Source organism: Genypterus blacodes, unplaced genomic scaffold, assembly GCF_046128005.1.
Source record: "Genypterus blacodes isolate CSIRO-AG114 ecotype Tasmania unplaced genomic scaffold, CSIRO-AGI_Gbla_v1 ptg000072l_1, whole genome shotgun sequence".
Taxonomy (NCBI): domain Eukaryota; kingdom Metazoa; phylum Chordata; class Actinopteri; order Ophidiiformes; family Ophidiidae; genus Genypterus; species Genypterus blacodes.
In genome coordinates, this window is record NW_027466882.1 from 1,449,283 (window position 1) to 1,474,449 (window position 25,167).

The window sequence follows — 25,167 nt, forward strand, 5'->3', positions numbered from 1 at the left end:
TTCCCATACCGGGAGTCGAACCCGGGCCGCCTGGGTGAAAACCAGGAATCCTAACCGCTAGACCATATGGGACTTTACTTTTGTCCCAATGGTCCTACTTTTTCAAACATTTAGAAATGTGTATGCCAGCGATTCTACAAAAAGTAACGATGTTCCGGAAATGTACAACCAAACTCAGTCACTCACTAATTAATTCTGAGTATAGTCTTTCTAACTGTATAAATTGGGGGGGTTGAATATGTCTTCTTTAAGTGTCTGTCTGGCAGCTATGTGTGCGTGTGTGTGCGTGCGTGCGTGCGTGCGTGCGTGCGTCTGTTTGTCCGTGCGTGCACGTGTGTGCCTTTGTGCGTATGTGTGTGTGTGTGTGGGTGGGTGTGAGAGTGATGTTTGAACGCACAAGCATGCATTAATACCTTCGCCACCCGAATGGCAAAGTGGGAAGAACCCCAGTGTCATGTAGACTTAATTGGTTGTGGAGTTTGTTTGTACTGTTCAGTTTTATTTTGTACATTTATCTTCTAAACACACAATTAAAAAAACAAATTCTACAATTGCTCACAAAAAGCTAATAGACTGTGTTTTTAGGTGTAGTTTTGGTATCATTTCTGCTCGTTTCGGTGTTCTCCAAATGGCTTTACAAAGTTTTTAAACCCTCCAGAAATGCAGTAAATAACCTTAGTTACCTCTCTACACGAGGTGATGTGCAAGCTGCAAACTGCTGTGAGAAGGCGCCAGAAAGTTGCTATAGAGATTAATGAAAAATACAGATGTTTCAGGGTGAAATGTCATAGAAAACATTTTCTGAGGCAAGGGCAAACATGTGTGTATCCAACTAAACCCTTAGAGGCTATTCAACAGTTCCAAAGTGAATGCCAAATATCTCCAGAATGATCTCCAGAAGAATCCAGAATTACTTCACTCTGCAGGGTCTACAGGGAAGAGGAAAGCATCACAATGCATCATTGGATGTGTCTTTAAACATTGACAAGAAGTTTAGTTGTACACCCAGCAGTAGTTTGCCACAAATGTAGAATCGGGGACTAAGCATTCATTGGGTGACAGGCTTACAGTTGTTTCTGTCAGTTCAAAGTGTTTACAGCTTGCTTGTACAATTGGCCAAACTAATTTTCAGTGCCAGAGAACACAATTCACGAGATCCCTTAAAATATTTAATATAATGATACATCTGGTAGCTGAAACAGCTTAAAAGGACACAGAACACAAAAAATAACATCAGATCCATCTCATTAACAAAAACAGTTTCACAGCTCTCATGGATTTCTGTATTTGTATACGTACGGCATCATGATGCAGTCAGTCACAGTCAGGGATCGTGTTATGTAAAATTGAGGTGAAGCTTGGCCTGTGTAAATGTCTAAGGAGTTGAGGTCACAACAACTCCCACAATGCTTCTGTTTTTACTCCTGCAGCTACGGTTGTTTTTTTTTAACTCTAAAAACCTGCAGAGGCGCTCAGAGCTTTTGTTTTTTCATGGTTTTGAGCATACTATACTGTATGTGGGTTTCACCCAGTGGACCAAGTACATGACATCCCTGTAAACAATCTGTTTTCACTTTCCTGATGACTGTCGTTAATCAGTTTTTCACTCTGTAACATGGAATTCCTGAACTCTCCATAGACCTGGAAGTACTATGAACCTTTGTCAAGAAAGAAAGAAAACAAACATCCTCTTGCTGTTCTTTGGAAAATGAAAACATGACATTTGAAGTAAATACACGATGGAATCCAGAGGAAGGAACCAAATTATTTCCCTGTCTGTTACTATGTTGCAATAAAGGAATGAATGTTCAAAGCACTGATATTGTCGCCCATCAAGCAATGATCCATCTTTTGACTGGTGGATAAATGTGAAGTGCATGTAGGTCATAAGAAACATCATACATTAAACCCCCCAAAGTGCACCTGATCTATTTATTCATTTCAGTAAATCATCAGTGCTGAAGGGATCTGATCCAAATTGTCAATTTATATTTACATGAGGGATAGAACAAGAGCTAATGAAGGCGGACAAGCAATAAAGAGAGAAATTGAAAAAGTGCAACACGGTTTTTCCCCCAAGTCTTGAAACCCTGCTAAGATATTTCACCATGGGGATGTATTCCTTTGATCAATGGACAAGATAATCAAAGCTGACATCCAGTGAAAGCCTCTTTGTTTAGTTCTGCATTTTGGAAAGTGAATACCATCATCTTCAAAGTGGATTTATTGGGTTCCATTTTACAAAATCTCTAACTTGCTGCCACCTAACAAGACTTTGTGGCTTCAAAGAAATCACAGATTTCAGCAGAACTTCTAGAAAGAAGGAAGTGTTGTGACTGAAAGAAGCTAATTTCTTTTTGATTTATTTAATTACATAAAAGCATGAAGCCTTTGTAGTAGGCTAAGTTCTGACAGATTTTGTTGCTATCTCGATAATACATCCGTTTCCACCTTGGCCTGGCTACGACTGCATTTCACTGTTAGTCATCAGCAGAACTGTGAACTGTAAATGCTCCAGAGCAACATGGTGAGTTCCTTCTGTTTGCTTCAATGTGTGAATTTAGACATTTACTAGCAGAGTAAAAAGAGCAAGTGAAACAATTTTGTTCAAGGGCTAACTTGAAAGATTTGGTTTATGTCCTGAAGAATGACGGACGACGTAATCGGAAGATAAGATGCAGGGCCAATCACATGGAGCAACAAGTCGTCTGCATACAACGCCATTACAAATGACATCTTTGAAAAGAGTGGAGGACTTTGAAGGGATGACAAGTGGTTCAATAGCCAAGGCCAAGAGAAATGGCGATAAACGGAAGTCTTGATGTGTCCCAGGTTCTAGTGCAAAATATTCACAATTAATATTTTTTTGTTTGAACACTATCTTGTAGTGATCTTACCCAACTGATAAGTGTATCCTCAAGTCCAAAATTTCTTTAATACTGCAAATAAGTAGCCCCAGGAGAACACTTCTTTAGCACCACCCTGTTTGCCCACTGACGGAAGTTTAATTAGAGTAGACTCTTATGAAATGATATGCTTTGCATCTTTAAATAAAGATTTAGATGTGGGCTTTGAAAATTCATTGGTCTATTTGAAAACCTTACAATATGAATCCAAAATTAAAGCCTGATATCAAACGTATGTAGTCTGTAATGTCACTCTGTACTGTACTGATATATAACAAGTGTCAGTCTCAAATTACGTTTCAACGAATGCCCAAAAACAATGATTTGAAATGTTATAAACACAAATAGATGGATGCTTACATGTTGTGATTGCATACAGCACATTCATTGTAAGTCATATTATTTTATATTTATCCTTTGTTTATTTGGCATTTAAGATGATAAATGGATAGAGGCTGAGTATCCTCTGTAGATTTATCTCTGATAATATTCTAGAAAAAGAACTGCACTTGTTGTCCTCACTTCCCCAGTAATTTGACTTCCCACTCTCACTGCAAAAGCCTCCAGATGAAAGCAAAAGAAGAACAGACAATAAATCTCTACGATGAATGGATGGTTTCAATTATTTTTTTAAAGAAGTCTGGAATAGGACAACAGTCATTCAACGGACAAACATTTTTTTCATTTTCTTCCACACCCCAGTCCGTATGAGATCTCTGCTTCTATGTTTTCATGGAACTTCTGATGTGAACTGAATCACCTTGAGGACAGGATACAGGCTTGTGCGTGTTGTCGGCACATGACATGTTAACTGGGAGATAAAACAGAAATATGCATTCAGATAAAAATAAATTATGACAAGGTAACGACACCAAAGAGAGAAATGCTGGTGGTGTATGGAACCAGACATACACTGTGGTAGCAGATATTCACATAAGGAGCTAAAATAGGTTTCAAATGTGATAAAAAGGAAAATGCTTCATATCCAGCCTTGTCTACACTATATGACCCATAAATAGATAATAACTATAACATCCACAGCCTCTTTAGGTTCAGGGCATAACTTCGGATATTTTATAGTGCAGAAACCTTACTTTTTCCTCTGCTTCAGTAGAAAAAAAACAAATTTAGTTTGGTGCAACATTTGTTGCTACAATACTTTTCACAGTTTGAGTCGCAGAGCATGAGATCAGATGTGTGATTTGGCCTAACCTTGGAGCTCAACAACTACTTTTTCCAGGCAGTTTAGGCACTAATTCTGAACATATTTTGCGCCACACTAATGCTGCCTCGCCAGTTCATTGGGTAGAGCTAAAATCCAAACAAAGAGCTCTGCAATACAGTCAATAATACTTTAACTTAGCTCTGAAACAAAGAATACTAGAAACCAGAAGGTTGCATAGTGGGTGAAGGATCTTAGTGGAGATTATGGGGAATGATACAGGAAAACTGAATTGTAGGTGAGTATTAATGAGAATGTAGCAACATTCAGCTGGCCAAAGAGATACTGTATATCATGAAAGAAAGAAAATCCTTTTGAATTTCAGTGTGATAATTACCATCTCTTGGGAACTGCTACTTTGCGGCTCATAGCTTTATTTAATTGTCTGATAAATCTGAAAAAAATTGAAGGCACCAACATCTTTTTTTGATAAAAGGTCCTACTGAACAATGTCATTCCTTTCATGTCTATGCATCCAGTAGGTCTTTGGTTCTGATGTAGCACAAACATGGCTTGTGGTGAAGATCTGTGAGTTTTACAGGATGGAAATAATGAGGCCAACCTGCATATGCGCTTGATGGGTTCCTGAAACCCAGCGGTGTCCAGTATACCGGTCTGTCATGTGGCTTCCTGCTCCAGCAGTGCCTTGTTGGGTGCCCAGCTGGCTCCTTATCTCAGAGGGTCCTCAAAGCTCCCAGGATTCCTAGCTGCAACATCCTCCGACTACAAGACTTCCTTACAAACAAAATACAAATACCTTCACCACCCCATTTTCCTTCTATGTTATGGTTCTTTAAGTGTTTTTCATTCATCCGTCTTCTTAGTGAGCTTGGGCAAAAGTTGTGGGTGAACCTCTAAGACATATGCTATCACATTACATGACGGTCATTTAGCAGACACTTTTATCCAAAGCAACTTACATTACCACCAATTACAGAGGGGGGGAGCAGTTGGGGGTTTGGTGCCTTGCTCATGAGCACCTAGGCAGGGACTTGAACCGGCAACTCTCTAGTCCCCAAGGGGAAGCCCTACCGACTGAGCTACTGCCTCCCACTGAGGTCTATTGAGGTCGATTGAGGTCTAAGAGTAGACTTGGCTGATACCTTTGATTGTGTCTGTAACCTGATTAGACCTTTTCATCCCATACAGGTTTCAACCCATACACCCAAGGTTAGCAGGACTGTCTGATCTTTGAATAGTTGTTGTGTTCAGCAGCTATCACCATATTCACCTGATTTGATTCTGAGACTTGGTCTGCTGGAACCCTTTTTGGCCTCACATGATGACAGGACTTCCATCCAGAATCAGTGGCTAGCATGAGTGGAGTAGGACTGAGATGGTGTTATTAACATGTGACTGCAACGCCTCTAGTTTAGAGGATTCCATGGAATGTATCATCCCTCATTGAAATGATTACACATCAATCACAGATCAGCAATCACAGACTTCTTCAGATTGCACTGACATGGACATAGCCAGGGATTAAAATGAGGATGATTTGTATTCATTTATTGAATTTATTGAATCATTATATTACATCTATATACTATATATAGATATATATACTGTATATACCTGTATATATATGTTATTTAAAGCATTTCTGCATTATTTAAAGACTATTTTAAGCCTTTTGTAGAACAGCAAATCTGGCTCAGTCCATAGGGGACTTAGCTTGGGGACCGGAGGGTCGCTGGTTCAAGTCCCCATATGGACCAAGAAAGTCGACTGGCAGCTGGAGAGTTGCCAGTTGCCACTGCCGAGGTGCCCTTGAGCAAGGCTGTCTTGTGTGTTGTGATACGTAAGCGCGGCATGCAAGACACATTTCACATGACATGTTTGCAGGGTGAGGTGTTTGCATGTGATTTGACCCAATAAAGTTTCTTCTTTCTTCAGAGGTGGGCTGATCACGACAGCCTGAGGGAAAAAAACAGTAACCCATTATCTATCATAATCCATTATTCTATATTTGTGTGTGTGCAATTGTGCATGTGTGTGTATACATGTGAATCTGTGTTGACTGAAAATTTCCCTTGGTCCCTCCACTTCTCACAGAAATGACATAAAATAAGACACACATAAAGGATGGTCATCCATTTAAGCCAAAGGATGAGGGAAATCCTGGATTTGCTAATCTTGAAAACAAGTAATAGGATTCCATGGCAGGCTAGCTTGATCCTCCTGAGGCTTCCAATTGTGTGAGGTCGCTCTCCTTACCCAGCTTCATTTTCCAGTCCAGTTTCACATCAGTGGATCAGTGGATCTGTGTGGAAGACAGACACACACGGCAGACACTCAAAGGAGACGTTTTTCAACCCCTGACTATTGGAATTGGAAAATCCCATTTCTCCTCGTGAAGCATCTGGCATTGCTGTGACAATGTTGTGACATCTGTATTTTGTACAACAGCTTTTCCCCAGACATTTCCTACGGATTGTCGCCACACTATTTATACAGTTGAAAGGACCGTTTTTATTCTTCATTTAGAAATAATTGCAGAGGTGTGTGTACCTGTGTGACATCAATCAGTAGCTGGTGTGCCATTACTGAGATAATTCTTTCAGATGTTTGACAAATGTTTTCTGATTGCTTTCATACAATAATTTATCTCTATTATCTGACACCTTGGATTTTGCCATTTATCACATTACCATTAGCAGCCTCGAATTAATAGATTACATCTATTACAAGAGCTTGTAATAGATGCAATCTATTACAAGAGAGGAAAAGACTGGCCTACAGTCTGCGATGCACCGATGAAAAATGAATGCACAATGAAATCCGTGTTCCCTGTCTCTTCAAGCTGTGTAAAATAGAGAGGTTCTGAAGAGTGAGGGGGATGTTGGGCTGTTTCACGGTTCCAGCTTTCATTGGATATTGGAGGAAGAACCCTCTTTCTCATCCTTCCTAATGAGCTGCTGCTGAGGATGACAGGCAGCTCCTCCACTCGTCGGAATCATTACTCTCTCATACAAATATGGCTGTATGCTGCAAAGACCACGGTGCTATTCCATGAGTGCATATACTCTACGTACTCCCTGAACCCTCTGTCACAAATGAAGGGTAGACTGATAGCAGTGAATCAGCACGGAGGAAACCCACACTGAGTTGGCAAACACACGACTGCTTGTTGCTGGAAGGCAGAATCAAACAAAAAGATTTCTCGACATTTGACCATAAAATATAAGCAGGCAGCGAGTTTGCATCTGAAAATCCATCTAACTCGTGAAATCACTATTTGGACTTCGGATGGTGTTTAGTTCAGCACAATACTGACTTCTGAGCAAATTTATCAACTATGAAGTCAGTCAGTTTGTTATGTAACTCCATATATTTTTACATAATCCAAGCTCGTACTTTGCTGTATTATATTTCCAACACTGACACCTTGTGTGTGTGTTGTGCCATAACTGAACAGATGAGTGCTTAGAAGGATAGTCTGATTTTTTACTGACACAAACAACATCAACAAAGGTCTTTGTTTTTGTGCATATGGGCCGGAGTTTCCCAAACAGTATGACCTGATGTTGTTTTGTTTGTTTAAGACAAAATATCTGTATGGCAAACATCCTGAACATGGTGGATAATGATGTCAACACTTTGGATATGACGTTTTGATTTTTTCCAAGTGATACATTTGACCTAGACTCCAATGTTGATCAAGATATATTCATGAATAAAACATGAGAGAATTTTATAAAGATGTGTCTTTTTTGTAAACTTAAATTGAAGTAAAGTTGCACTTAACTGTCCACTTATATTGAGTCAAATCCTACCATCCACAATATACTTGACATGTTTGACCTTGTGTATACAATATACAAGTTTTGTATAAAATAGACAATTTTGTTTGTTTTGTAGTGCATGATCAAATGTAATCAAATGAATTATAACCCTCCAGATATGTATTATATTTCTCAGTATAAAGTCAAGTTGATGTTTTTAAAGATAAACAATCACAAGAGGACACTTACTTACAGAAGGTCATGAAGGGAGTTGAACCACTTCTTCCTCTGGAACCCTTCCAAATATGTTTTAGTTTGTGCGTTACAGTAGGAGAGCCACATCAGAGCAGTGGAGTGATGTTACCATGAGTCTGGAGTGAGTTCCAGCCATCATGAGCTGGTCTGGTGGATAAAACCTTCAGTTTCCACTATGTAGCTCGTCTGAAAACAAACACAAGAGGATGAGGAAATACATTTTCTCTGACACATGTGGGAAACAATACAGTGTATCCTGGAGGTCATACAATACAATATCAGGTAACAGCAGACTGGAGGTAAAACAGTTGGGGCCATAGGGTCTTGGACAACAAGCCAACTCTGCCGGAGCCAAATCACATGGAAGTACAGGGTCCTCCAATCTCACCTCTCATCTCAACCCTGACGCTGCCAGGCAACTGCCAAGGTGCCAATGAGCAAGGAACCGAACCCCAACCAATACATGTGTGATTGCATTTGTGTGGAACATGTATGTCATAGCATGTATGTTTAACTGCATGAAATGTAAAGCATGTGTTTAAAAGGGGAATGTGCTGTAAAATGAATTTGTGTGTGGAGTCAGTGTAGCATGATGTCATAACGGGATCAATCTGACATATCTTGTTTAAAATAAGAGGAAATAAATCTTAGAACTCTTATATCAAATAATACACAAATGAACTGACTTGTAGACAGTCGTCATAAAGCAAATGTTTTGTAGATGTGTGATAGAAAAAGGGACAGCACGTTCTGACAAAAAGAAAGCTAAAAAACAAACCTGTGCTCTTGCATTAGAGTTACGAGTTAATTTAGCCTTTATAAATCATGTGAGAAACGTGTTTTGTACTGAGGTTTTCCTTGAAGACTCATTTTTACTGCAGCAGAAACACCTTGTTTCGTGGCTTGTACCACTAGGAGGCAGCCTCGATGCGTGTATAGGACGCCCTGCTTATGTTTGGTCTGCGTCGGCCATGACATCAAGCACTGATGAATCGTGTAGGTTTTCCGCATTCTCCAGCCCCACGTAGCGTCCCCCTCCGTGCGACCACACGGCCAGAACTGTTGCAGCAGACGGGAGGACGTGTCACGACTACAGCGGGCTAAGGAGCAGGTGTGTCCGGAGCCGAGGAGCCGGTGGGTGAGTAAACGCTTGTTTGATCGGTCATGGCTGAGGTGAGTCAGGGGGAGCCAGTGGTCAATGAGGAAGAAGTTCGTTTCCTCTTCACCAGTCAACCAGGGTCGTGTCGATGTGACAGCAGGGCGAGAGAAGAAACCGCCGTGTGTAAACTGGCCCTGGACTAGAGAAGAGTCTAAAAACTACACTATTTACTGCATATATACAGCAAACAAACATAAAACGTTTTGTTTATGTCAAGTTTAAGTTGTATCTGAATATTTTAATGTAGTTTTTTTTACAGAGCAAGTCTTCACTGATGTGAAACAGTGACAAAAAAATACACTGTTTTTTAAAGCCATTCTTTAATTGATTTTTTTAAATTCAGATCTTGGATTCGTGAAATTAGCAATAAAATAAAATAGATCACAACTTATAGAATATGAAGTAGATAATTGTATTAATATTTAGTTTTATCGATTTATAAAGTGTCAGAAACATTGACAGACTCTCATCATAACTGCTAGATGCCAAAAATGATGCTGTCTGCTCACTTAATCTGACTCAGTCCATACAAAGAGGGAAATAGAGCTATAAGTACCTGTAAAAGTATCTTTCTGCGTCATGGATTTAAGGGGCGGGGCTACACACTTTGGGTGCTGTAATATCCCCCAAACCTGATGCCAAATAAATGCTATAAGATTTAAATTGCTATTAGTTAAGTTAATATTGAGTTAAGCTCCTCAATCTTAATCAAAATCTTCTTCACTGTTCACTTAACAAAAAACACAGTTTCATGGAGGCCCCCAAAGCAACTAACCAAGTATTACAAAATATCTTACAATCAGCAATGATCTCAATGGAATGGTGAGAGAGCATGTAATATAAACACATTAACAAGGGAGTTTTCTGTGAACTGCTTGTGATAAGAGAAATTATGTCTAAAAAAGGAATGAGGAAACGATCTCAGAACGGAAGGGGTGAAGAAGTAAAGAAGGGAATCACAAGATTTCAACAGATTGCCCTTGTTGTTTTCTAGGCTAGATCTTTGCTTGTGATACATAGAAACCTGATACATACAGTATATATATATATATATGTGTGTGTGTACACCCATTCAGCTTTGATCACTGACCAGCTCTGTTCTCCACCACAGCTCTTGTAGCTTTGTGTGCTTTACATGATGTAATGACGGTATAAGAACATAGCCGCTGTACATCAGGTTCACAATCAGGTAGCACAACTGGGGTCTTGAAGTAGTGAGAAGCTTTTAAATGAGATCTGGGGTCATTAAGTAGCTAACAATCTGGGGGACTTCAAAAGGCTCAGAGGGAACGTGTTGATAATGAATTAATGCTGGCCATTTCACAACAAGAGCCAGGACATTGTGGAATGTTTTTATTATGATGCAAACACGAGCATGTACAACCTCAGAGAAGCCCATTACTCATCAAGGTGGGTTCTTCTTGCTGTGTGGTCTGTATGTTATATGTCAGTCTGCTGCATATCTTAATTATCACATAATTATGAAGTACAGACCATGCTACAAAAGCTTCTGAAAAATGATGACCTTTAGATGAATGTTATATACATACTTGTCCAGTGCAAGAATGTGGCTGAAGCTTCGGTGATACAAGATTTAAAATCCATTCCATCCTTTCTACTGTGGATTAGCATTGGATAATTCATAATATGTCTGTGTTTGTGATATTTACTCACAGATTTGCTGACTGGAGCACCATGAGCCAATTGAAGTTTACCACAACCAGCAGCCAATAGTGGAGCAACAAAGGGAGGAGGGATTTACAAAGCAAACCAAAATGGCCGTCTTTAAAATTGAAAATGTGGAAAACCTTTATGAGATTGGAGAAGTCCTGGGAAGGTACGTCTACATATATGACTGTTGGTATGAGAATATGGTTTTCTTGTGGCAGGGCAGGGGCTCTTGTGTTTTCCAGCCGACTGTTTAATAATACTGTGTAAAAGCTTTGTGCCCTCTTACTTAGAAATTAAGTTAAAGTCTTGGATTGATTGTAAAGTGAGCTAGAACAGTACATGTACAGCAAATGATCAATGATGTCATTTGTCTTTTCCAGTGGACATTTTGGTCAAGTTCGGATAGTTCGTGAACGCTCCAGTGGGATTTCCTGGGCAGGGAAGTTCCTGAAGATTCGCAAGAGCTCGTGCAGCCGTCTGGGCATGGAGAGGAGCGCTGTGGAGCGCGAGGTTGAGATTCTTCAGGCCTTGCAACACCCAAACATTATTGTCCTCAAGGATGTGTTTGAGAGCCGAGCAGAAGTGGTTCTCGTCCTGGAGCTGTGAGTTGAGACAGAACCTGTGTATGTGTCTTATGTTGTCCTTTGTGAGCCGATTGCTTTTTCCTGTTGGTAATGTGTCAAAACACTTTCATTGACCTTTATGAGAGCAGCCAACTCTTAACACCAAAGAAGGATTGGCTCCGACTGTTTTAGTATTAAAAAAAAGAAGAAATTTGGGTACACAGTAGCTTTACCTACAGCGAACCTAAAGGTATGAAGAAGTAATAAATATTGTTACCGCACACACGGCTCCCACAGTTCCACAGTGAGTACCATCAGTGCACAGCAAATAATGGGAAGTCCAGTGCAACCAAACTTTATGTGACAGATAAGCGATATACTTGTTCACCTGATACATTACACAAGAAATGGTGCTGTAAATATTGATTTGGATGCATTTCATGCCCTGTTCTACACAACAAACAAGCAATTATATGAACATGTACGAGTAGATGTATGACTACTTCAGTATTCTGCAGCAGAAGGTAAACACTTTAAACAAGACGTATTTTGCTCTATATTAACTAGTTAGCATAGCTCGCACCGTATAACACCCAAGGTTGCCTTACAGTGCATAAAAGGATAGCCATACACTAAAAATTAAAAACTGACACGGTACATACAGCGGCACAGACAAAGAAGACTTTAGGGTGGGCAAGCAGGAAGGAGATAAAGCTGTAACACCAAAGGGAGATGAGGCAGGCACAGAGTAGAGTGGATATTACAGTTAATAGGCCAGTTTGAACAAGTGAGTTCAGGTGGGATTTGAATGCTAATATGGTGTCAGACTGTCAAATGTGTGGGGGCAGGGAGTCCCAGAGCCTGTTGCTGAGGCTTGGAGGGGGGATTCTCAGAAGACCAGCTGAGGATGAGTGCAGGGAGCGGGAGGGAGTGTTCTCCTGTAGGTGAGAAAGATAAGTGAGGGCCACGTGGTGTAGGGCACTGAAGGTTAGCAGAAGGTTTTTGATATCCATCCAGTATTGAGTGCTACTGGCTATACTGACTCACTTTTACTCATTGTTGGTTGTGCAAAGCAGTTTGTAGCATGGATTTTTCCAGATTGTAAGACATTTTCAAAAATGTCCGAAATCAGTTAGTAGCTAGCTAGCTTATTTGTTACACTAGCTTAATTGTTTTCTTCTGCTGGTCCGTTGTGAACAGCTTCAAGTTAAAGTCGAGTATAAGCGCCTATTGGAAGTGTAATATGGGTCCTTTAATAGATAGAAGATCTTTGAAATATTGATAATAGGCAAAAGGCATTACAATATGTTCCAAGATGGAGGGTGCTGCTGAGCCAACAGTTCAATTCCTTGAGGTTATTCCTGTAACATGGCGTAACAGTCCAGTGAATACAGTTGACAGGGTTCATGTCTCCTGCAACTCGGAGGGAGAGAGCTGAGGAAGACAGTGTGAGTCTGAGGGCTGTTTAAGGCTGAAACATGTATCTGTATAATATAATCCTCGTCCACATTCTAGTCTGTGTCAGCTAGCCTTGAGAAAAATACCGTGCCAGTGGCTCCATATGCAAATGAGGTGAATGTTGGCCTTTAGGTGAAGTGATTCAGCGAGCCAGCTTGATTGTGTACAAACTCGATGGAAAGATGCGTCAACTGAAGCAAACGCACTTAACTTTAAACTAGACATGAGGCTGAGAGGAATGACTCTCAGGGGAAATAAGAAAACCACTGGAATGTTTTGAAATCAGTCGGTTGTCCCCGACACACACACATATTCAGATAATGTCTATAAGACAAACTGTGAAAACACATTAGGCTAAAGATAGTCCAGACAGAATGTGCTGCTTCCCTCCCACTCTGCACTCCTATTATTGCCTTTTTTAAACCATGATGCATATGACGATGTAAGCTGTTCAACATTGGCTTAAAAGGCAAAATGACTCAAACAGGCCTTAGTGCCTAGTAAGCATCAAATGAATACACCCTAAACAAGCAGTGTGAGTTTTTGGGCACATACACATTGCTCACACAAATATACACACAGTATGAGTGGAATTTTCGGCATTATTCCTGGTTACAACCCTGCTCCTGGAATGTTTAGGCCACTGTTGCCCCAAGGCACGAGCACAACAAACCATCCAAGCCCTGGTTGCAGAAACCAGGACTTAAGCTGTTGCATGAGTCCCCAACTGCAAAGATTGTTGTTGTGCTGTGTTTACTGGTATACCAGTAAACTGGTGCTGTGTTTACTGGTATACCAGTAAACACAGCAATGACCTTCATGTTGGACAAATATTGTACACCAGCTGCACTGTGCTGGAAGAAGTGTATAAATCCACTTTTGAGCACTTGTTTGAGCATACACACTTTAAATGTCAATCAGATTTATCCATACAGAACTTCTGTATCTGTGAGGCAGGTTGTAGTCTGATCCTTTCAGGATCCCTCTCAACCTCTAAATTCTGTTGATCTTTGTGTGAAAGTGAAGTGAAAGTGATGAAAATAACAATTAGGGAATAGACATCTGAAACCGAAGATCATTTGTTTGACATTGACGTCATTTCTAAGTAGGTAGGTACTGTTTGGGCTCAGGCTGCTTCTCACGTCTCATTTCGTACTTCAACTTTTCAATAGTTTGCTTTTCTAACATTAGCTCACTATGGGCAGCAAAAAATAATTGACAAATAAAATAAATACCTAATTATTGAACTGTGTTGCATTATATTGTCTGGTGTTTCTGTTATTCAGTGCACACGTGTGGAAAACATCAAATTAATTCTTCTGTTCTTCTGTTTTGACTTTTCAGTGTTAGTGGGGGGGAATTGTTTGACTTCATTGCTGAGAAGGAGAACCTGTTGGAGAGTGAGGCCATCGAGTTCATGAAGCAGATCCTGGAGGGAGTGCGCTTCATGCACAGCAATAACATCGTCCACTTTGACCTAAAGGTAAAACAGTCAAGACTGACAACAAAGCATCTGCTATCACATCTGCCTGTCCACATACACATACACGTGTTAGTTATTTAATAGATTGTTGAAAATCGTTTACGCACAAGCACACACACACTCACACTCGCTGTAGGGAGCGATCAGATAAAGAAAACATGTTAATCTCCTGCCAGTGCCCATGACCATGGCACTAGAATGTTGATCTAGAGTTGGTCCCTTGGCGCTTGACCTTGGCTGCCCACTGCTCCTCATGGTGAGGATGAGCTTTAGAGAACTTATTCGTTGTACGAAATATATAATGCTAATAAAGTCTATGGACTTCCCTAATTATTATTATTGCACTGTACCTACAGTGGTTTCGGAGCAGCTGCCAGGTGTTAGGGTTAGGCTGTGAATAATGTGTAATTGGCATACTTACATAAACATCGAACAAAAAGTTTGGAAATTTGTGTTTGGATGATTATTTCTCTGTTGTAACAATGCTTCTTGGCAATACATTTTATACTGTTGGAAAGACTGTTTAGTCCCCTTTTAAATGGTGCCCCATTTGTAAGGAACATGCATTTGTGGGATGAACAGCACAGCTGAGTATGTGGGTTGCGCTCATGAAAAATTTGCCAAATCTTCTCTACCAATGCCAAACAGCTTATTCTGCTGTTGCTATTGACTCTTGTTTGGCGTTGTTTGGTGGATTGGATGATTGAAGTCTATCAGTAACAAAGAAGAAACAAGACATGTTGGCAATTTTACAATTCATTCATTTAACAAACAGTCAGGAGCCAAAGTAGCGTGTGGAAGAACCCAACACAGCCGCAACAGCCTGGTACCTCCTCATGCTGGTCACCAGGCTGGTCACACACTGCTGTGCGATGGCATTCCACTCCTCAACCAGTCTCTGATAAACGACGCTCTGTGGGGGTGAGCATTGTCATCTTGGAGGATGGAGTTCGGTCCCAGACTGTGGAGATATGGGATTGCCACTGGTTGCAGAATCTCATCTTGATATCAGCAGTGTGTGACCAGGCTGGTGACCAGCATGAGGAGGAGGTGCCAGGCTTTTGTGGCTGTGTTGGGTTCTTCCACACGCTACAGAGGCTCCTGACTGTTTGTTAAATTAATAAATTGTAAAATTGCCAATATGTCTTGTTTCTTCCTTGTTACTGATAGACTTCAATCATCCAATCCACCAAACAACACCAAACAAGAGTCAATAGCAACAGCAGAATAAGCTGTTTGGCACACAGCAGAGAAGATTTGGCAAGTTTTTCATGAGCGCAACCCACATACTCAGCTGTGCTGCTCATTCCACAAATGCATGTTCCTTACAAATGGGGCACCATTTTAAAGGGGACTAAACAGTCTTTCCAACAGTATGAAATGTATTGCCAAGAAGCATTGTGACAACAGAGAAATAATCTACCAAACACAAATTTCCGAACTTTTTGTTCGATGTTTATAATGGTGATAAAGAAAACATGAAATCAATATTTTCCATCAACAACTGGGTACCAGAGCTATGAGCTAAAATGCACAAAAACAATTTCTTATTTAAATTACCTTCATTCTTTTCACTCCTTACACTATTTTAAGCAATCATAACCCATAATTGTCCTTAATTGTTGCTAATGTTGTTGTGTTCTAATTGGCCGCAGAATCTAATTTGTTTCTACATTCATGTATTGGATGTCAGTGGGAGTTCTACAGGCCTGGGAGGGTTTTAAGTGATTGTTAAATGATTAGATATCCAAGAGGTGTCATAATAGTTGTAACTGTGGATGTGGCATAACATATAACACAATGGAAATGTTAGAGGAAAGTCATGGACATTTTTAGAATTTCAATAGGTAAGCAAGTGGAGAATCCCTGTTTTTGTGAATCGAATTTCTACAAATGTCATTTTATTTAACCCTGTTAGATCCAGAGAATAGAGCAATGTTGAAATCGATGCATCCGTGTAACAATCAAGTTCTCTCCATTCAGCCAGAAAACATCATGCTGTCAGATAAAGTGTCTCCTAACCCCAATGTCAAACTGATCGACTTTGGCCTGGCCCACCACTTTCATCACGGGGAGGAGTACAAGAGTACCAGTGGCACGCCGCAGTATATTGGTGTGTATTAATTCTTCCTTTTACATTGCTTTGCCGCCTTTTACAGCAGCTGAAATTCAGGTTGAATTTCCAATGTGAACATGAGGCAACAGTATGGACACAGCTTCAAGAGCAATGGGTGTCGTCCTGTTGTTGATGAGCACATGTGGATCACGTTTCTTGTTGAATGTGGAAATACAGGTCACTTATGCATGCACTTAGCATGAATGTGAACCATAGAGTCTAGATCTACATTCATGCTCATAAGTGATCTGTATTTTCCCCTGTTTTAGTCTAGATTCTAGACTTAAACGTCAAAACTGAGCAGTTGGAATGTAGCTCACTAGATCGTACTGTACTACTTCTGACTGTCACATTAGCTCCTACAGAAGAAAATAAATTCACCTACAGATGGCTTTTTATGATCAATTCATAATAGATTTTATGAATTATTGAGTTATTGACAATAAATATAAGTATTTAGGTAAAGCTGCCCAGTCAGTACATAAATACATCTATGTGGAGGAGAATGTGTGCAGTATGTAGGATGTAGTCAACAAGCTAACGCTAATGTGATATGACGTTTTGTTCTGCTCCAATTGTGGCATAATCCCAGTGAGCAAGCTTGATGCACAAGTCAAAATAATTTACTGACATTGACTGTTTGTTTGCTTGGCTGATTATGATCTCTATAGCCCTGCCGTGTGGGTTTTATTGACATAAGTCAACCAGTTAGATGCATGAAAACTGTCTTTGTGCTTTTATAGCCGTTCACATTGCATTAGCAGCTACATTATGTGGCAATACACAGGGCGGGGATTGGACACAAAGCCTCCTGTGTTCATTCATTAAACTTCACTGGTCCAGAGGTTGTAGTATCACAGACCACTGCCACAATAAAATGAAAGGAGACATAAATGTTGCATGAGAACAATGTTAGCTGCACTTTTATAGCAGGAAGCATTTGTAATATGTCGTGGGGAACTTGCAGTGCAAGTCATCATCTCAAAGGTTGGCAGTATGTTGCATGTTTTCACAGAGAGGGGAAACATGCAGGAAAAAACAAACAATGCTGTGTTTATCTATCTTAAAAATACACCATGGAAATTCACACAATTATAAGAATATGTCAGAGATAAAAGATTGCTCAATACAACAATACAACACAAGTCTGCATGCAATTGCGAGAAAAGCTTTGAACTATTGAGAATGTCTTTGATTTCTACACTAATTACTCATTATATATGCTTGTATATCAAAGTGAGAAGAACTTTATAGATATATTTGTCCCAGTTGATAGTTGATTTCTGGGATTTAACTGCATTAAGTTCACAGTCACATGACTGCTGTATTTACTGTATGGCTGCAGTAGTTATATAATCTCTCTCTCTCTCTCTCTCTTTCTCTCTTTCTCTCTTTCTCTCTTTCGCTCTTTCTCCCAGCTCCTGAGGTGGTCAACCACGAACCTCTCAGCACAGCAGTAGATCTATGGTGAGCATAGTGGACAGCCTCTCCCTAAACACTGCTTCACACTAACACACACACACACACAGCTCTGGCATTTTCAGATCCTCTGGAGTATTTGGAGCTGCACTTCCTCCATATGTGCCTGTAAATTCCTGAGTTTCAGGCATGTTTGGACGTGTAATGTCCTCCACACAATGCACAGAATCTGTGCTCAAGTTGAACTAACAACTAAATTCTGCTCAATCTGAATGTAATCTGTTTTTTTTCCCCAGGAGTATTGGAGTTATAACCTACATACTGTAAGTGTTCCTGTGAGTGTGTGTATTTGTTGGGCGTGTGTTAATATTTGTAGGCATAGCTATAGATTTAAATGTAAAATGTTGAAATGTAAAAGTAAACTGTGCTTATTGTTGCCGTCTGTTGAGTTTCATGTGCAGCTTTGGGTTGAGATCTCTGTTGTCTCTCCTCAGATTGAGCGGTTTGTCACCATTCCAAGGTGAAACTGATGAAGAGACTCTTCTTAACATCGTGGCCATGAACTATGAGTTTACTGAACAGCACTTCAGCATGACCAGCTCGATGGCCAAGGATTTCATCCAGAAACTCTTGGTGAAAAATCCCAGGTGCGTCTTCATTGTATCAGTCAAGTTTACGTAGTTCACACATGAGGCTTCAATGAAAACCTAATAGCGAGGAGACTTCAATAAGGCCACGCCCCTCAGAACATAACACAGCGCCACAAATAACTAATAATAATAATTTAGTGATCAATAAATGTATACATTGATAAGCTAGCTCAGTTAATAAGTCAGTTTATTTAAAGGGAACCATTTGATACCCAGAATATTTGTCCTTACTGCGATTAAAGTAAAATGTGCAATTGAGCTATATACATGGAACCAATACGGTTCCATTGGGAGTTGTGTTGCATGCTAATCACCTAATCGAGGTCTGTTACTCTCAGTAAGCAGACCTGTGCTTGATTTATTACCTTTATCACAATGTAATCAAAGTCTTTAAGGTTATGTAAGCAACTGAGTGTGATGGAAAGCGGTCGTGCCAAGGCCAAGCACTGACTGACCAGCTAAATTAATCTTTCTGTTCTACATTTAAGCAGGATCGTTTGATCTGTAGTCTAAGCTGACCTTTCCATTTTTACAGTGAGAGAATGACATCTGAGGACTGTCTGCTTCATCCTTGGATCAAGGTTTTTACAAATCCTTCACCATTTGAAGGCTTCACACGTTGTCTGCTTTTGCTCCCTTCACGTGTCTTCCATGTCTGTTTCAGCCGATCACACGCAAACAGGTGGCCAATAGGAACCGTTCCTCAATCAACATGAAGAACTTTAAAAAGTTCAATGCCAAAAGAAAGTGGAAAGTGAGTCTGCATATGTGCACCAAACATTTTACACATGGAAGCAATGGATAGAGTATCAGGTTCATTGTAGTTTATCAGCCTAACAGATTTGTTCACCATTATTACATCTTGTCCTTTGCAGTCATAGCAAATCCTCTGAGTTAGCTTGATACTATCGATTCTCCTGCTACGATATTGTCTTTCTTGTAAAGTTTGCATTAAGCATTGTCAGCCTTGAGCATATTGATTAGGATTGAAAGACTCTATAATATATTTGTATTACATACTCAAAGGCAATTGATGATCATTTAATAGTTATCTTTGATATACTGAAGTGTGTTTTTGCTTTTACCTTAAAATAAAAGTGTAAGTGATTCAATAAACTTTATTTATAAACTGCCAAATCACACAAGGCACTTCATATACAGAGATGATAGTTTTCTCATAGTTCTTCTCCAGTAAATTCAAGTTGAATCCATAAACACATTCAGTGTTACACATGCTTTTAGTTTGATGTTACTGTCACATTCAGCCAGCTTTAACATTTCACCTCTTAACACTGAAGTTCACTTTTCTTCCATGCCCTCAGATGTCTTACAACATGGTGTGGATGTGTAACCGGCTGTTCCAGTTGAAACTGCTGTCAAAAAACAGAACAGATCCAGAGGAGGCAATGGTGAGATTTGTATAGTTTTCTATTTATGTAAGTTTTTATTCATTGAAGAAAATGTCAACAGATTTCGTCGTAAATTAGTTTTTATGGACTAAAAACTATAATTCAACGAAATTAACACTGCAGACAAAGCCACATCCATTCAAGACAAATTACATCATGCTTAGACTAAATGAATAGTACATTCTTGAGATAGATATGAGGAATATTCAGTCAGGTTGCAGTGACACAAACCCTTAAAGATCGTATAAGAACCTGATGACCTGTCAGTATTACATGGTATACTGGATGCAACTATCAAATTATCACAAAACAGTCACAGCAAAGACAGATGCCTTCTGCCAGCAGAGAAATGTAATTTGTCCTACGACACAGGAAAGACTGAAGTGTAAAAGACTGACATCTACTGGTTCTTTCGGGAACGATCACCACTTCACACCTTATCTTAGTTCCCACCATACCACTGAGAGAATCCTTTTAGCACCTTCATGTGATGAGAACAAATAACAGATCAACCACGGAATAACCCCTGACCTTTTTACAGTGTTTAATTTGGAACAAACACGTCATAGTACTTCAATACCACAGTAAAATCGTAGTATATGCAGAGTGCATATACTTGACACGTGTTGGGTCTATGCTAACCCTGTAGCTACAACATGAAAATTAAATTGTTGACCTACTGTGGCATATAATAAGATGCTTTGTGTTATCAAATGTTGTAATATACCTATTGTTTGCACCTTGCAAAATATACTTTACATTGTAATTATCAGACATCAAGTGCAGTTCAAATGATGTAATTACAGTAGTTCAAGTTACAGTAGTACATTTAGGCTATATTAAGTGAATAATTGTTGCATTTATCCTGAAATAGATAATGAGGTTATGATTTCAGTTAATATATATGCTATACTAATATATATATGCCATATATTCTAGGTGCTTTAGTATATTCTACCAGCAATTACAAAGAACGATCACAGTGATTTCTACAGTACTGGAATGTTCTGGAATGTGTATCTGGAACTGATTGTCGTCATTTTAAAGTTGTAATTGAACCAAATGTCCTGGTTACATTATGATCATCAAATGTCTTTTTTGAGAAATTCAAGGTTTCCATCAGGTTGCTATGGCAGTGGCCCTGAGCCTCAGTGGGTTTTACTTTGAGGTGAATGTATTTATAGCCCAACATTAGCTGTGCACAGAAGTGAAATTGTAAGTTGTGTGATTGAATGACTCTAAACACAGCGCTTATTGGCAGTCCTGGTTGACTTTCTCTTCCTAACTGCTCGTGTGTACGTTGTTGGACTATTGACCTGTGGCTAGGAGCCAGGAGTGTTTTATATCCAGCCATCCAAATTCTTATGAAATGATCAAGAGCTCAATGACGTGCAGTAAATGTCTGAATTCCTACAATTTGTGAACCCAGCTATGCTTGTCCCTTTCCTCCAGAGACAATGTGAAAGTGACGCAGAAGACACCGAAACCAAGCCTGCCTCACTCCTTCGTCGAAGACTCAGTAGCAGTTCATAAAGCTGACCAGCAGGTGGGAGCAGAGTCTTCTCAGAGTGAAACTGTACAGGCTCACAGGAAAGTTCCGGAAGAATTATTTCCCCTGCAAAGACAAAATCTAACTATTTTTATGTCCAAGTCTTCCATGTGTTTTACATAGATGTAACATGTCCATCTGCCAGCTACAAATATATATTCTTGTAATAAATTGTTGCCAATATTGAACGGCATGATCCAAATATAAATATAGAGGAAAGGAAAGTGTTTACGGCCAATAGCTCACCCAATTTCCAAAGTCTTTCCTTCTCATCTGTGTCTCGTCTGTGTGTGTGTGTGTGTGTGTGTGTGTGTGTGTGTGTGTGTGTGTGTGTGTGTGTGTGTGTGTGTGTGTGTGTGTGTGTGTGTGTGTGTGTGTGTGTGTGTGTGTGTGTGTGTGTGTGTGTGTTTTGTGGGTAAGCACATTTTACAAACTTGAGGGCACAATAACAAAATTCAGAGTGTATCTTTATTTTTCACCAACAAATAAACCTTTTATGGACATATATAACTCACAGAAGCTATATCTTTTATTGTGTGCATTAAACTATTTGTCTAATGATTTTGTGCTACACTTACTATGACGGTAACATCCCAGCTTTGTGAATTTGTGTATTGTATGTTCACTATGTAATTTGTATTTGATGAGATTTGTTTGTGCCTGAAAATATATGAGAAATGTGTGTTTATTATTATTACAATAAATGCATGTTTTGAAGATTTGTAAAATTACTAATGACACTACTAACATCCAGACATTATCATTGTCACTATGCATCTATTTACATGCAGTACAGATTCATCATATCCACAAATATGTGAATTTGTCTATACAAGCATTTAAAATACGTTTTTTTTCTAAATCTATACTGTTTTCACCCAGCATCTTTCTAAATGTGGACATAGTGTGAATGAATCAGTCAGTTGGAGTTCACCAAACTTTGTTAGGGTTTGTGACCTGGCTAGGAAGAGTGTGTGTGGAGCCGTTGGTGAAATGCCACAAAACATTGATTGTGTGTAGAGAGTCTGTGTGGCATACTGGTTGTATAGGTGCTCATAACTCTGACACGTCCAATCTGATAAATATAAATCTACCTAACACAGAACTTGCCATGTCCCGCTCTGAGAGTGTCTGGCCTGAAATTGGGCCTTATTCATATCAGATCTCTTGTTGCCTGGTCTGATAATTTACTAATTTATAGATTAACGCTTCACTCTGCTCAAATTGCCAAATACTCAACATTGATTAATGATAATAACAGTAACCCCAAATTCCCATTCGACACAGTGGCATGAACTTGTAGTCACAGTCCACAAACAGTTCTTACCGAATGACTTCATGGATTGTTTATGAACGAGGTTGATGATATAAAAGCATTAATTGACAACTCTACTTCCACTTGGACAGCACTTTCTGATGTTGCCACAATGAGGGACCTTTCTCTAAGTTAGTTACCTCCTCCAAGCCCATTACCTGCTTGCTTGATCCTCTTCCTGCTAAAATGGTTAAGTATCCCTGTGCTTGGGGCCTCTTTGCCTGATTTTATAAATAAGTCACACTCCATAGGGGTTGTGATGCTGCTTTTAAATCAGGTGTTAATAACCCTCTCTTAAAAAAAGCCTTACAGAGTTTGATCAGGCAAACTCGGCAGTGCCGTGGAGGCAAACTGGCAGCTCACCAGCTCCACTAACTTGGTCCTGACGGGACTCTAACCTATGGACTGCAGTACTGCCACCCAAAGCGAATCGCTGCGAGCAGGGTTCGAACCTGCGCGGGAAGATCCCATTGGATTTCAAGTCCAACGCCTTAACCACTCGGCCATCGCAGCTACATATTTATATCGTCTAGGTTGTCTGGCCAAAAGGTTTTACGATCAATAAGAACTGACCGAGCTCTGACTGTCAATTCAGATTTTTTTTACTCTGATCCAGTGTCTCTGTATTGAAAGCTCACATTCCTATTTGTAAGTGACACCAGTGTGAATGTTGCGTTCAAAGCACATTAAGTGTATTCTGTAACTGACAGTTTTGATTATTAAGCACAATTTCATTACATTACATTTAAACAGAAATTCAACATTAAAATATTTAAGTATGATTTTTGCTACACGCAATGACTGAACATTTATTCATGGAAACTCGTCATACATAGAGCAATGGACGATTACAGTAGGATGTTGATGTTTCCCTATTCTGCCGACAACAATCAAGTAGAAACTGTTGAGGAACTTATCAGTACAGCTGTCTGTCAATTTGTCTGTCCTCTCCATATTCGAACTGACCAAGGGGGGGAAATGTTCAGATTTGGGAGGAGATGAGATAGCACAGATGGGAAAATTCTGTTTTGAATAGAAAATCAGTACACAACCAACAAACCGAATGCTTCAGTCAGGATTTGACTGAAGTGCAGCTAGTCTATGCACCAGTTTTGGAGTTGGAGGCAATGTGGGTTTTGAATTTAAACGACCAAAAAGATTTGTTTTGTCTTAATTACGTTCTCAGGATCAGTCACACATTACGCAAATGTAAAACCACATTCAATATGAATTCAACCGAATCTTGTAAACTGATTCATTTTGCCTTATCAGCAGGATTTGGAGGAGCTGTTTGTTACAATAAATCCTTTTCAAAATGATCACAACAAATGGAGAGACTTTATTTCAGAGAGTGCAGGGGTTTGTATTAAACAAAGTCATACAAAATACAGTATTATATACTGTTAGTAAATACCTCTTTTGCAAACTGGTGAAGTTTTAAAATCTATACATATCTAGCACATGTTTATGAAACTTAAAAGTTCTTTGATCTGTTTGTGTAAAGCGGCAGCACTCTTAGATTTTTCTTATGAAAACTGCTCACAAGAAAACTATGATGTAATACATGGCAAATGTTTTGTGTTGACAAAGATCATAAGCTCATTTGAGCATGTGAGAAAGTGAAAGATTTTGGTTGTATGATGAACAAAAGTTTGGTTTGGTTTGGTTTGGTTTGAGACTGGGATTAAATCTCATCACAGCAATTTTGCTGCTCCCTGTTGCAAATGCCAACACATGTGCAGGACTGAGTGTCAGGATGAAGGTCCTCCTCTGCCTCTGTGAGATTTCTGTCATCAAAATGTTCCAAACTTCTCCTCTAAAGAGAGAAAAGACAAACAAAGCAAAAATCTTTTCAAATTAACTGTTAATCAATAGTCTTCAATCTGTGTAACATACAGAGATAATAGAAAGCATGATGAGTTTTAACTGTCCATTCAAAGATAAATGCAATTGCACAACAAACGCTCTATAAAACAGGCCATTTGTAAGCTTTTGGAGAGGCTACTAAACATTCTACATATGGTAAACGTATAGTATAATGGTATAATATTTAGCTTTTCTTTTACATCGGTACATTCTGAATGTTAGAGGAATATTCCTGAATTGTGAACCTTGACCCATCCTTACTAGAAAACATCCGAGCTCTTTTTATACCCAGTCATGATTGCATCACCTGTGACCAATTAACCTGATTACCTGTGGAATGTTAGTGAACATTACTCAACATTACCAGTGTTACATTTGGAACATGCTGCAGGCATCACATT

The 25,167-nt window shown here is 39.5% G+C and overlaps 1 protein-coding gene and 2 non-coding genes across 3 annotated transcripts; 1 reads left to right on the forward strand and 2 right to left on the reverse strand.

Annotated features, from left to right (window-relative positions):
* Positions 1 to 72, reverse strand: trnae-uuc (transfer RNA glutamic acid (anticodon UUC)). Its single transcript has one exon. It is a non-coding gene; the product is annotated as a tRNA-Glu (tRNA).
* An 8,993-nt stretch (positions 73 to 9,065) lies between these two features.
* On the forward strand, positions 9,066 to 22,291 carry LOC143005848 (death-associated protein kinase 2). The gene is made up of 12 exons (XM_076157263.1): positions 9,066 to 9,246; positions 10,944 to 11,104; positions 11,319 to 11,540; positions 14,304 to 14,442; positions 16,426 to 16,555; positions 17,977 to 18,025; positions 18,274 to 18,300; positions 18,472 to 18,624; positions 19,163 to 19,208; positions 19,292 to 19,381; positions 19,950 to 20,036; positions 21,489 to 22,291. The coding sequence occupies exons 2-12, from the start codon at positions 11,043 to 11,045 to the stop codon at positions 21,567 to 21,569; spliced, it is 1,086 nt and encodes a 361-aa protein (XP_076013378.1). The 5' UTR covers positions 9,066 to 9,246; positions 10,944 to 11,042; the 3' UTR covers positions 21,570 to 22,291.
* Positions 22,292 to 23,331: 1,040 nt separating this feature from the next.
* trnas-uga (transfer RNA serine (anticodon UGA)) lies at positions 23,332 to 23,413 on the reverse strand. The gene has a single exon. It is a non-coding gene; the product is annotated as a tRNA-Ser (tRNA).
* Between the last annotated feature and the right edge of the window lie 1,754 nt (positions 23,414 to 25,167).